Consider the following 13,494-nt stretch of genomic DNA (forward strand, 5'->3'; position numbering starts at 1 on the left):
GTTAAAGCTGGCTCAAATTTTAGTGGTAAAAGAAAAGCTTTTTGCCAGAAGTTAGTGGACAGTGAGCAGAGAGATGGTAGTGCACAGTATCTGATGATGACCAGACACTGCAACAGCATCTTGAATTAAATATTACATGTCTCAACAATACCTCATTGAGGGAGGGGGTTGACAGTGATTTATTCACTGGATTCACTGGGGCTATTGAAGAGGAGTATGTTAATGTACAACCACCAGATTTCATTCTTTTTCCTTTCGTCCCAGTAATAATCCACATCAGTATTGACACAACACTACTCTCCAAAACACTAATCATACTATCAAATAAACACTTGATACTTTGGAACAGGTCAGAGGGAGACAAGTAATGGCGAACCAGCTCCTCTAGGGCTCTTCGTAAGGCCACACTATTGGATTCCTGAATCGTCCCAGATGGCAATTATGAGTATCAGATTGACTTTGACACTGATAGTTAATTTTAGTCTCAGCTAGAACAGCTTAATTGATTAAATAAAGCATCATTTCCTCTCTTTGCACAAACAAAATTATGCTGCTGTATTTATCACCAGCGGAAGGTGACGTAGGGCAAGATCAGTTTTGGTTCTGGAAAAATATAGGAATACTCAAAGCAATACTGATCTTATGACTTATCTTAGTTTATAGGTTGAAGAAAGGCACCTTTCATTAATAGCACACATAGATTTAGAAAAAAACTTTTCACACTGTCGACTGGAACACACTCTTTGAAATTCGTAAGTTATCTGGGATAAAATACAGGGAATCTACTCTTGTACAGAAACCAGACTACAGTCATAAGAGATGAAGAACATGAAAGGTAAACAGTAATTGAGACAGTAGAGAGATGGTCTCTGTTGGTCCATTATGGCCAGTGGACATCGCCTGGTACATACTTTTAATTCAATAAACTTTACCAACAGCCGTATACTTTAGATTAATTTATTTTATTTTGAATGCAACCAGTTTTGGCAATTCATTTTGCCATCTTCAGGCCCCGTATGCTTTTTTTTTAATCAATGAGCTTATCAAATAGCACCATAAAACTGGATACCGTGAATTCCAAACGTTGTGCAACTGATTCATACGAAAGGGTGACACCAACTGAGCCTATGTACATGAACAGGTTCATGGACTGTGTGTGGGCTCAGTTGGTGTTACACTTTCATATGAATCAGTTGCACGATTGGGATTCACGGTATCCAGTTTTATGGCGCTATACGATAAGCTCGTTGATTCGAAAATGTGTATAGGGCCTGAAGATGGCAAAATAAATTGTCGAAACTGGATGCGTTTGAAATAAAATAAATTAACCTAAAGGATACAGCTGTTGGTAAAGTTTATTGAATTGAAAAGTAGAGAGATGAGGTTGTAGCCTATCCCCAATCTTGTTCAATATGTACATTGAGAAAACTGAAGGAAACCCAAGATAAACCTGTGCAGGAAGCTAAATTTCATGGAGAAGAAATTAAAATGTTGTGGTTTCAAGGTAATGTAATTCCGTCAAAGATAGCAAAGCACTTGGAGGAATAGTTGAACAGAACGGATAGTACCTCGAAGAGAGGTTATAAAATGAGCATCAACAAAAGTATAATGAGAGCAGTGGAATGAGGCCAGATTAAATTAGTTGATGCTGAAGAAATAAGATTATGAAATGAAAGATTTATAGAAACAAGTTGTGATATTTGGACAAAAAAATAAATTATAATGGCCAAAGTACAAAGGATATAAAATGCAGACTGACAATAGCAGGAAATGCATTTCTGAAAGAGAGAAATTTACTGGCATCGAGTATAAAATAAGTCTTAGAAAGTCTTTTGTGAAATTTTTAATAATAGGCTGTCCAAATTGCAATAACTTATTTATTTTTTATCGGGTAACTGATTTCCATGCGTAAGACCACCTCCAGACAGGACTCCACATGCCATGAGGGGCCAGTTAATGTAGCCCCTGAGATATTTATTACCTACTGGTACTGCTACTGAAAATGTTTTCCTGGAGCGTAACCTAATGTGGAAGTGAAACATGGATGATAAAAACTACAGACCAGGGTGAATAGTAGCTTTATAAGTATGATGTTACAGAAGAATGTTTATATATGATGGGTAGATCAAGTAACTAATGAAGAGATACTGGTTTGTGTTGGGATCAAAAGACTTTCTGGCAAATGTTAACTAAAAGAAGGGATAGTATGATTGAACACACCCTGAGACATCAAGGAATAGTTAATTTGGTAATGGTGAAACCAGAGAAGGATATTTAACAATTTTAAAGTGTGATCTAAGCTTGACTACAATCAACGGGTTCAAGTGAATGTATTTTGCAAGTTATGCAGAGCTGGAGAAGCTTGCACAAGCTTTGTTGTGCTGCATCAAACCAGTTTTCAGAATGAAGACATCAGCTACAGCAACTTGTATAAACTTTAATGACATATAGTGGAGGAATGTATAGAAGATGGGGATACCCTTTACTTTATGGCTGGGAAAATGCTCTTATATGTGAAAAAGCCAGTAATCATCAATGAAATGGTGATGCAGAAAGCAGTGGAAATCACCACATTAAAATCATAAAATATTTCTAGAATAAATATTTTACTGTGTAGTGGAGTGTGTGCTGTTTTGAAACTTCCTGGCAGATTAAAACTTCCTGCCAGATTAGGACTCAAACCCAGAACCTTGGCTTTTGTGAACAATGCTCTTACTGCTTGTGGTATTCAGAAAAGACACACAACCCATCCTCACTGCTTCTCTTAACACACTCTCTTCCGAAATATTAGAAATAAGCAAGTACTACTTTCAAATCTTTAGTATTAGAAATAAGCAAGTATTACTTTCAGATCTTTAGGTGAGAACTGCATAGGAGCAACTTATGAGAAGTATAAACAAGACTTACACTTCTGCGATTCAGAGTATATAGTGTTCAGGTTTGAATGTTGTGGGGAGGTTCTAGTTAGATTTGTGGACAATATTAGAGTGACATGGAACAAAAATATTTTACTTCACCTATCAAATCCTACATCGTCTCCCTGTCAACTTATGTCGGGGTTTTCAGGTCCCTGCTTCTATGTGTACACCAGAGATGACACTGTTGTGAATTTGTTTCCCTAAATTCTGTACTTTCTGTGTGACCCCTGTAGTTCCGTTGTATGGTATTTTAGACAGTAATTGGAGTATTGACTCATCTTAAAAATGTGACAATATGCTTAGGACAACACACTGCAGCTCTAGTACCTCAACGGCCTTCAGTTTCTAGTCCAGGTGTTTAACTTACCACAGGTGATCTGTTGTAGACCGGTGTTCAACTTCAAAAAGTGTGAATCTATGATGATGATTTGTTCACAATTTTATAGTCGTCACAAACATGTGCATTATCAGTGTAAATTCACTTTTCTAATGAAATCTTATTTTTATTCACAGATTATAAACCCAAAGATGCCCAGAACAGGTTACTTGCACAATGGAGTTCCAATACCTGCACCACCGCTTGATGTGCTTGCTCTGGCATCAAACTATGAAGAACCTGTGTATCTTGTACTCTTCTTTGACACAAAGCGCACATGGTAAGTGTATGTGCATTACATGATAGGTTACTTACTACTCATAGTGACTCAGTTGACAGAGGATGTTTGCAAGGTGCAGTGTAAGTTGTAGAAACTCGGTTCTGGCTTAATTCTAGCAGATGTCTTCATGCAGAGTAAGAGTTGTATCTTTTCAGAATACCTTTAGTTTGTGTGCAGAAGACTATAAATATACACTATGTGATCAAAAGTATCTGGACACCCTCAAAAACATATGTTTTTCATATTAGGTGCATTGTGCTGCCACCTACTGCAGGTACTCCATATCAGCAACCTCAGTAGTCATTAGACATCGTGAGAGAGCAGAATGAGGCACTCCGTGGAACTCACGGACTTCGAACGTGGTCAGGTGATCGGGTATCACTTGTGTCATATGTCTGTACGTGCGATTTCCACACTCCTAAACATCCCTAGGTCCACTGTTTCCGATGTGATAGTGACGTGGAAACATGAAGGGACACAGACAGCAGAAAAGCGTACAGGCTCACCTCATCTGTTGACTGACAGAGACCACCGACAGTTGAAGAGGGTTGTAATGTGTAGTAGGCAGACACCTATCCAGACCATCACACAGGAATTCCAAATTGCATCAGGATCCACTGCAAGTACTGTGACAGGCGAGAGATGAGAAAACTTGGATTTCATGTTCGAGTGGCTGCCCATAAGCCACACATCATGTCGGTAAATGCCAAACGACGCTTCGCTTGGTGTAAGGAGCGTAAACATTGGACGATTGAACACTGTAAATACGTTGTGTGGAGTGACAAATCATGGTACATATGTCACGATCCGATGGCAAGGTGTGGGTATGGCGAATACCTGGTGAATGTCACCTGCCAGTGTGTGTAGTGCCAACAGTAAAATTCGAAGGCGGTGGTGTTACGCTGTAGTTATGTTTTTCATGAAGGGGGCTTGCACCCCTTGTTGTTTTGCATGGCACTATTGCAGCACAGGCCTACCTTGATGTTTTAAGCACCTTCTTGCTTCCCACTGTTGAAGAGAAATTTGGGGATGGTGATTGCATCTTTCAACACAATCAAGCACCTGTTCATAATGCACGGCATATGCAGAGTGGTTACACGACAATAACATCCCTGTCATGGACTGGCCTGCACAGAGTCCTAACCTGAATCCTATAGAAATTGGGATGTTTTGGAACGCCGACTTTGTGCCAAGCCTCACCGACATCAATACCCCTCTTCAGTGTAGCACTCCGTAAAGAACGGGCTGCCATTGCCTAAGAAATCTTCCAGCACCTGATTGAATGTATGCCTGCTCAAGTAGAAGCTGTCATCGAGGCTAAGGGTGGGCCAACACCATATTGAATTTTAGCGTTACCTATCGAGGGTGCCACGAACTTGTAAGTCATTTTCAGCCAGGTGTCCAGTTACTTTTGATCACATAGTGTAATTCAGTGTTATCGTAAATTATTTTTGTTGTATGCAATAATTGTTCATCTTGTGGACTCAGTCAATCCAGAAAAATAGATCAGTCATTATCATTAGTGAGGAAGTTGATCACGTAAACAATTTAATACAATACTGGTATTTCATATGGTCAGCTGTATTTTCATATAAATATTGCGCATTTTTAAAAATAACAATTAGTGCCTTCAGAATTGGTGTGACTAAAAGGATGTGGAGTAGTCTGCCAACTTTTCATGTATAGTTTATTTACTCAGGCGTGAAAAGGGTTAATTAAATCACCTTGCTGTGAAGTCCCTGTTAATGCTTTGAGTGCTTTGCAGCTGTGCTGTAAATGAAATGATCACACACACACAGGTTAAAACATTATGACCACTACTCATTGCAAGATTAAAAGCTTTCTGATGCTGTTGTGGGCACTTGACAGTAAGAAAAGTACATAAGTGGAGCAGGGACAAATGGGGAACCATTCTAGCAATGATATGTGCTGTAATGGGGGAATCCTATGACTTCGACAAAGGGCAGACCATTATAGCCCAGCAATGGGCAACAAGCATGTCAGAAGCTGGCTGGTTATTCCCATGCTACTGTTGTGAGCCTCTATGGAAAGTGCTTGAAGGATGGTGAAATCACAAATTGCTGACAAGGTGTTGTACCAGAATGATTTTTCACTCTGCAGTGGAATGTACATTAATTTCAAACTTCCTGGTAGATTAAAACAGTGTGTGATTTGAACGTGGGACTTTTGACTTTCGCAGGCAAGTGCTCTACTGAAGTTTGGAAGGTATCAGATGTACTGGCTGAAATAAAGGCGTGAGGGCAGGTCATATGCTGTGCTTAGGTAGCTTGGTTGGTAGAGCACCTGCCCGCGAAAGGCAAAGGTCCTAGGTTTGAGGCATGGCCCGACACGTAGTTTTAATTTGTCAGGAAGCTTCAGCTCTGTGTACATTCCACTTCAGTGTGGACAAAGCCACGTCTCCACAATATCCTTTTTTCCAGGAGTGCTAATCTCGCGCAGTAAACAGGAGAACTTCTGTGAAGTTTGGAAGGTAGGAGATGAGGTACTGGCAGAAGTAAAGCTGTGAGGATGTGTCGTGAGTTGTGCTCAGATAGTTCATTCGGTAGAAGACTTGCCTGCAAAAGGCAAAGGTCCTGAGTTTGAGTCTCTGTCCAGCACACAGTCTTAATCTGCCAGGAGGTTTCATCATAGAACTTGGAGGGCAGAGGCTTGTACACTCTGTAAAACAGCATAGGTGGCTGTAAGTGGTAGATTTGATGACGGAATACAAAGCTGGTGCAGGCATGTGTTTCATTGCAGCATTCAGTGCACTTTGTTGAAAATGGCCCCTCCATGTTCCTATGCTGACCACAATTGAACTGGGCATGGGATCAAGTCAACAGTCGTACCTGGATATGACCTCAGCCAAGTGAATGGCTGCTCAAACTGTAGTGTTGGCAGAAGAGCCAACACTGTTTTTTGAACATCTCTCGTTACGGTACATGCTTCATAATATTAATTATCAACTGCTATGGCGCCTTGCTAGGTCGTAGCAAATGACGTAGCTGAAGGCTATGCTAACTATCGTCTCGGCAAATGAGAGCGTATCGGTCAGTGTAGCTTCGCTAGCAAAGTCGGCTGTACAACTGGGGCGAGTGCTAGGAAGGCTCTGTAGACCTGCCGTGTGGTGGCGCTCGGTCTGCTATCACTGACAGTGGCGACACGCGGGTCCGACGTATACTAATGGACCGCGGCCGATTTAAAGGCTACCACCTAGCAAGTGTGGTGTCTGGTGGTGACACCACATTCCTCCCCCACAAATCGGCGAACGGTTGTGTTATAAGGCTTCCGCCCGCCGTGGGGAGGACCTCATGTTGACGTATGCGATGAGGTGGGGAGCCTAACAACAGGCGAGGCTGTGCCACCCGCAACCGGGCATTCAGTCCGAGGGGAGCTAGGAAACGCCTGAAAACCTAGTCCAGGGTGCACGCCAACATGCGGTGTATGCGCCCATAAAGAGACAGGAGGGGCCGAAGATTCGACCTCCATCGGGGCGGGGCAGCCGACGGGAGAAGATGACATCTGGTCCGGAGCGGGCAAGAGGTCCATGTTGGAGGACAGCTGATCACGGGAAGCGATCGGCGGCGTGTGACCCAGGGAGGCGCTTGGCGGCTGCAGCGAAGCGTCCACTGCGGGCGGCGCCGGCGGGAGAACAGGCGGCGGCAGCACATCGCCACGGGGCAAAATGGAAGGCAGCGTCAGTAACACCTGGGGCTGAGGCGAGCCAGTAGATGGGTCCCCAGGGCGCTGACCAGACGGCACCGTCGCTGAAAGCAGACGGGGAGCGGCAGAACCCAGGCGGCGACAGAGGCGCAGCTGATTGAGATGCCGACGCACCTCACCAGAGGCCCCCAAAACCAAATACATAGCGCGGCCGAGGCAGCGACGAATGCGCCCTTCGAGTCAACGCCGTGAACCTCGATAGTTGCGATAGTATGCAACGTCGCCCAGAGCAAAAGCAGGTAGCTGCCGCTGCACAGGAACCTGATGCGGCGGATGCAGCAAAGACATCAAGGTTCGATGAGGACGACCGTGGAGCAACTCAGCCGGCGAGCGACCATCTCGGGGCTGAGAGCGATACGAGGACAAGAAGAGCAATAACGCGTCCTCCCGAGAATGCGCCTCTTTCAACTTCAACATCTGTGACTTGAAAGTCCGGACCAAATGTTCAGCAGCACCGTTTGACTGAGGCGAAAACGGCGTGGATGTCAGATGTTGAATACCATTGGCCTTGCAGAATGACTGAAATTCTGCGGACATGAATTGTGGGCCATTGTCGGAAACAATAGTCTGCAGAAGACCTTCAATGCAAAAGATAGCGGATAACGCTTGGATGGTGGCAGATGACGTCATGGAAGACATCTGGACAACAAAAGGAAAATTACTGAATGAATCTACCACAACCAAACATCAAGCATTCCAGAATGGACCAGCAAAATCGATGTGTAAGCGTTGCCAAGGGGAAGTGGCTTTCGGCCATGCAAAGAATTTCCGCGGCGGTGCGGATTGTTGTTCGGCACACGACATGCAAGAAGAGCACATATTCGTAAGCGCAGCATCGATTCCGAACCAAGTACAGTGCTGACGAGCAAGTTGTTTCGTTCGCACTATACCCCAATGTCCGTGGTGGAGAAGTCGTAAGACAGAGGACTGTAACGAACGTGGGACCACGATCCGGGACTAATCATTATCAGAACGCAACAGCAAAACACCACGTCGAACAAAAAGTCTCTCCTTGTGAGCAAAAAATCGGTGAACCAACGGATCCTCGATCCGTGACTTTGACAAGGGCCATTACGTAGCAACAAAACGCAAAATGGTAGCAAGGACAGGGTCAGCAGCTGTGGCTGTAGCTACACGACGAAAAGCAATCGGAAACGATTCGACCACGTCATCGGTTTCCGCATCAATGAACATGCAAGCAAGTTCGGAAGAATCGAACGCTCTATCCTCAGCAACAGGCAAACGGGACAACACATCGGCGTTTTCGTGCTTAGCAATGGACCGATACAAGATATCGTAGCGGTACTGCGAGAGGAAAATAGACCAGTGAATGAATTTCTGCGCTGTACGTGGAGGTACAGGCTTGTTCGGATGATAAAGTGATGTCAAAGGTTTGTGGTCTGTGATGATGGTAAAGTGACAACCATACAAGAAATCGTGAAACTTAGTAACACCAAATAGAGAGCCAAGGCTTCTTTCTCTATCTGTGAATAATTTCTTTGTGCAGACGAGAGCAATTTGGATGCAAAGGCAATAGGGCAATCATGCGAGCCATCTTTGTGCGCAAGCACAGCACCGATCCTGAAATCCGATGCATCTACCATCAACAAAAGGGGTTTCTGGGGATCAAATGGCGTAAGGCAAGTATTTGAAAGCAACGCCGATTTCAACTGGCGAAAGGCGCGTTCGTATTCCGTCGTCTAGATGAACAGAACACCTTTACGGCGTAAGCGATGAAGCGGAGCTGAAATGGAAGAGGCATGGGGAATATATCGGTTGTAATAATTAATTTTACCCAGCACACTCCGTAGCTGCTTCAAATTCTGCGGCGAAGGCAAGTCTTGTATGGCACGGAGGTGCTCGGGACTGGGATGTATGCCTTGGGCATTGAGTACGTGGCCCAGATATGGTAAGTCACGAGCAAAAAACACACATTTGTCCTTCCGCAAGCGAAGACCATTTTGTCGCAAGACCTGAAATAATGTTCTGAGATTGGCTAAATGTTCTTCTTCCGTCTTTCTGGAGATCACAATATCATCCAGATAGTTTGCTGCAGTAGGGACCGAGGCACAAACAGTTTGCAGATATTGCTGAAACAATGCAGGGGCGGATGCACACCCGAATGGCAGTCTTTTGAATCGGTACAAACCAAGATGCGTGTTAACCACCAAGACGCGCTGGGATTCTTCGTCCACTGGTATTTGCAAGTACGCATCTGCTAGGTCCAATTTCGAAAAATATTTACCTGGGCACAGTTTGTCAAAAAGATCTTCCGAGCGGGGTAAAGGATAAGTTGCAATCACTAATTGTGGATTCACTGTTGCCTTGAAGTCCACACAAAGTCTCAATTTTCTGGAAGGTTTTGGCAAAATTACTAAGGGTGATGCCCAGAGAGAAGCCTGCAGACGTTCAATCACACCTTGTGATTCCAAATCGTGTAATGTTCTTGCGACCTCATCACGCAATGCGTGGGGAACATTGCGCGCTCTGAAAAATTTCGGTTGTGCGTTTACTTTCAGTTCCAAATGTGCTTTATAGTTCTTAGCGCAACCAAGGCCCGGTGCAAAAATGTCTGCAAATTCTTCACATAGACTAGAAACACTGGCTGAAGGCACAGTCTGGTTCACTGATAGGACCTGATTTACTATAGACAAGTTAAACAACCGAAATAAATCTAAACCAAACATGTTCACTGCAGAAGAAGAACGAAGTACGTAAAATGACACAAGTTTTGTTTGTCCCTTGTATGTGGCAAGAAGGCTGCACTGTCCTAACACACGGATATTCTGACCGGAATAACTATTTAACTTAACATTTGCGGCACGCAACGGAGGTGTGCCCAGTTGTTGTAGCACACCGCGGGCATGATTTTAGCACTGCATTTGCTTGCTGGCTCGGCACACGTTTTGGAGAGTATGGCGGCAGCTGCGCGGACGGGCACGAGGGCTGTTTACCGTTCTGTGCAGCTCTCCTGGCGGGCCGGTTAACGTGACACACGGCTGGCGAAGTTGCAAATGATTCCTGAGCAAAGTCAAGTGTGTCTTGCCTATCCAATATGTCCATCACTTGTTGAAGGGAGCGATTGACTAGTTTCAAAATTTGCTCCCGTATACGAACATCAGAAACGTTCTGTGCAATTGCATCACGTACCATAGTATCTGAATAAGGGAATCCACATTCACACTCAAAAGCACAATCCCTTGTAAGGCCTTGCAAGGTTGCAACCCACTCCCGATTAGTTTGACCGGCCGTACGTTTTGTACGAAAGAACGTATACCTTTTTGCAACTACATTGACTGATTCCTTGAAATATGCATCTAATGCAGACAAAATTTCGTCGTAGGACAGAGTTGCTACGTCACGTCGGGGAAATAATTTCACTATCACGCGGTACGTGGATACGCCGACGCATGACGCATGCAAGCAAAAAAGGCTGCCGCTCGTTACCTTGAATTCTGTAGGCGGCGAGATGGAATCCAAATTGGCGTGACCACTCCGTCCAGCTTTCCAGTGCCGCATCAAATGGACGAAAAGGTGGTGCAACTGCATGTTGTGGCTGCGGTAGCGGTGGAGCGGCGGCTGCCGCATTGTTTTGCATTGCACGTTGACCCTGGACGAGCTGTCCAAGGGCATCCAATAAGGCCTGCGTCTGCTGATTCTGCAAGCGATAAAATTCGGACAGTACATCTGGAGATTGTGGCGAAGCCATGACACAAGTAAATTAAGCAAGTAGAAAAAAGAAGACCCTTTTGAGACTCGTCGCCAATTTGTAGTGTTGGCAGAAGAGCCAACACTGTTTTTTGAACATCTCTTGTTACGGTACATGCTTCATAATATTAATTATCAACTGCTATGGCGCCTTGCTAGGTCGTAGCAAATGACGTAGCTGAAGGCTATGCTAACTATCGTCTCGGCAAATGAGAGCGTATCGGTCAGTGTAGCTTCGCTAGCAAAGTCGGCTGTACAACTGGGGCGAGTGCTAGGAAGGCTCTCTAGACCTGCCGTGTGGTGGCGCTCGGTCTGCTATCACTGACAGTGGCGACACGCGGGTCCGACATATACTAATGGACCGCGGCCGATTTAAAGGCTACCACCTAGCAAGTGTGGTGTCTGGCGGTGACACCACACAAACCATCACACCACTACAATTGCAGGCTGGTGGGGTCAGTATTAACACTATGTGGTCATTCACATGGGCTTACATGGGACCTGTGGTAGTTATCGAAGGCAGCATGACAGACTTAACTATATGAAGATTATTGCAGATTAACTGGTTCCCTTCGTATTTAATGTGTCCCTGAAAGCGCTGGCTTATTCCAGCAGGATTCTTACCACATCACAAAGCCAGCATCGCACTATGTGGTTTGAAAGCAAAGCATGATAGTGAACTCATGTTCATGTCTTGGCCACCAATTTCTACATCTACATCTACATATATACTCCGTTAGCCACCAAGCGATGTGTGGCGGAGGATACAATTCGCATCAAAGTCATATTTCTCCCCCTCTGTTCCACTCGCAGATCGTACAAGGGAAAAACGACTGTCTGAATGCCCCAGTACGATCTCTAATGTCCCCTTATCTTTGAGTGGTGATCATTGCGCAATTTAAAAGTTGGTGGTAATAATAATATATCCTCTACATCCTCGGCTAAGATCAGATTTTGGAATTTAGTGAGCAGCCCCTTCTGTTTAGCACGTTGTCTATCTGCAAGTGTATCCCACTTCAAACTTTCTATGAGATTTGTAACACTCTTGCGATGGCTAAATGTACCAATCATGAATCCTGCTGCTCTTCTTTGGACCTTCCCAACCTCTTGAATGAGACCCAACTGGTAGGTCCCAGACAAACAATACTCTAAGACTGGACGAACTAATGTATTGTAAGCAATTTCCTTTGTTGAAGGAGTGCATTGCTTCAGGATTCTACCAATAAACTATAATCTAGAGTTCGCCTTGCCCGTTACTTGTGTAATCTGATCATTCTACATGAGATCATTTCGAATAGTCACACCCAGATACTTGACAGATGTTACTGCTTCCAAAGACTGGGCATTTATTTTGTTCCCGTACATTAATGGGGATTTTTGCCTTGTTATATGCAGTAGGTTACACTTGCTAATATTGAGAGATAACAGGCAGTCATTACATCACACATTTATGTTCTGCAAATCCTCATTGATTTATTCACAACTTTCATGTGGTACTACTTTCCTGTAGACTACAGCATCATCAGCAAACAGTCTAATGCCGCTGTCAGTGCCATCAACCAGATCGTGTATGTAAATCGTAAAAAGCAGTGGACCTATTACACTACCCTTGGGCACACCTGAAGTTATACTTGTTTCTGTTGAAGTCACCCCATTCAGGATGACATACTGCTCTTTCTGTTAGAAAACTTTCTATCCAACTGCATATGTCATTGGATAGACCGTAAGTGCGCACTTTTTGAAGCAATCATCAGTGCGGAACTGAGTCGAACGTCTTTCGAAAGTCGAGAAATATGGCATCAACCTGGGAGCCGGCATCCATTATGCACAAAGAGGGCCAGCTGAGTCTCGCATGACCGCTGTTTCCTAAAACTGTGCTGTTTTCTGCAGATGAGATTCTCAGAGTCTAGAAACATGATTTGACACTGATAAAATGCATCTGCAACACTATTAGGTACCATCTCCAGGCCCACAAAATGCCAGCCCATAATTTATTGGAGCGCGATCTGTGCATAGACATTTGCTGCCGCATACCTCCAGAAACTTACCAGTTTGTTGAAGCCTTGCTACCCAGAATCACTGCTGTAGCTCATTCCAAAGGTGGATCGCGTGCTTGTGTGTGTTGGGGGGGGGGGGCAGGGAGGCAGCTACCAGATGTTTTTATGTTACTCTCTGAACGGTGATCCCTAGATGGAGATTCCAAACAAAATTGGTATAAGATTATAGATATCTGCCATTCAGGATGTTCTTGTGCATAGTGACTTGCAAAAGTAAGTTACGCATGTCGTCGAATGCTAAGACTATTTCGTATTAAGAATAGGGTATTGTCGTAAGAGAGCACATACTGTATTTACCCGAGCATAAGAAGACCCCCTATTTTTTAAAGAGGTACCCAAAGAAAAATTTATGTTTTTACATATTCTTGCTAGTTAAAATTGCAAACTTTCATTGACCTAATGTAACTGCGTAAAAAGTTACTATTACACCTA

General features: G+C 44.1%; 1 protein-coding gene across 2 annotated transcripts in view; it reads left to right on the forward strand.

Annotated features, from left to right (window-relative positions):
* The window catches only part of LOC124711221 (peregrin), a 256,431-nt gene that overhangs the window by 215,445 nt on the left and 27,492 nt on the right, over positions 1-13,494 (forward strand). For both annotated transcript variants that reach the window (XM_047241178.1, XM_047241180.1), the window contains exon 20: positions 3,432-3,574. In XM_047241178.1, coding sequence (XP_047097134.1) covers positions 3,432-3,574 — 143 coding nt within the window. The remainder of the gene's footprint in view (positions 1-3,431; positions 3,575-13,494) is intronic.

Source organism: Schistocerca piceifrons, chromosome 8, assembly GCF_021461385.2.
Source record: "Schistocerca piceifrons isolate TAMUIC-IGC-003096 chromosome 8, iqSchPice1.1, whole genome shotgun sequence".
Lineage (NCBI taxonomy): Eukaryota > Metazoa > Arthropoda > Insecta > Orthoptera > Acrididae > Schistocerca > Schistocerca piceifrons.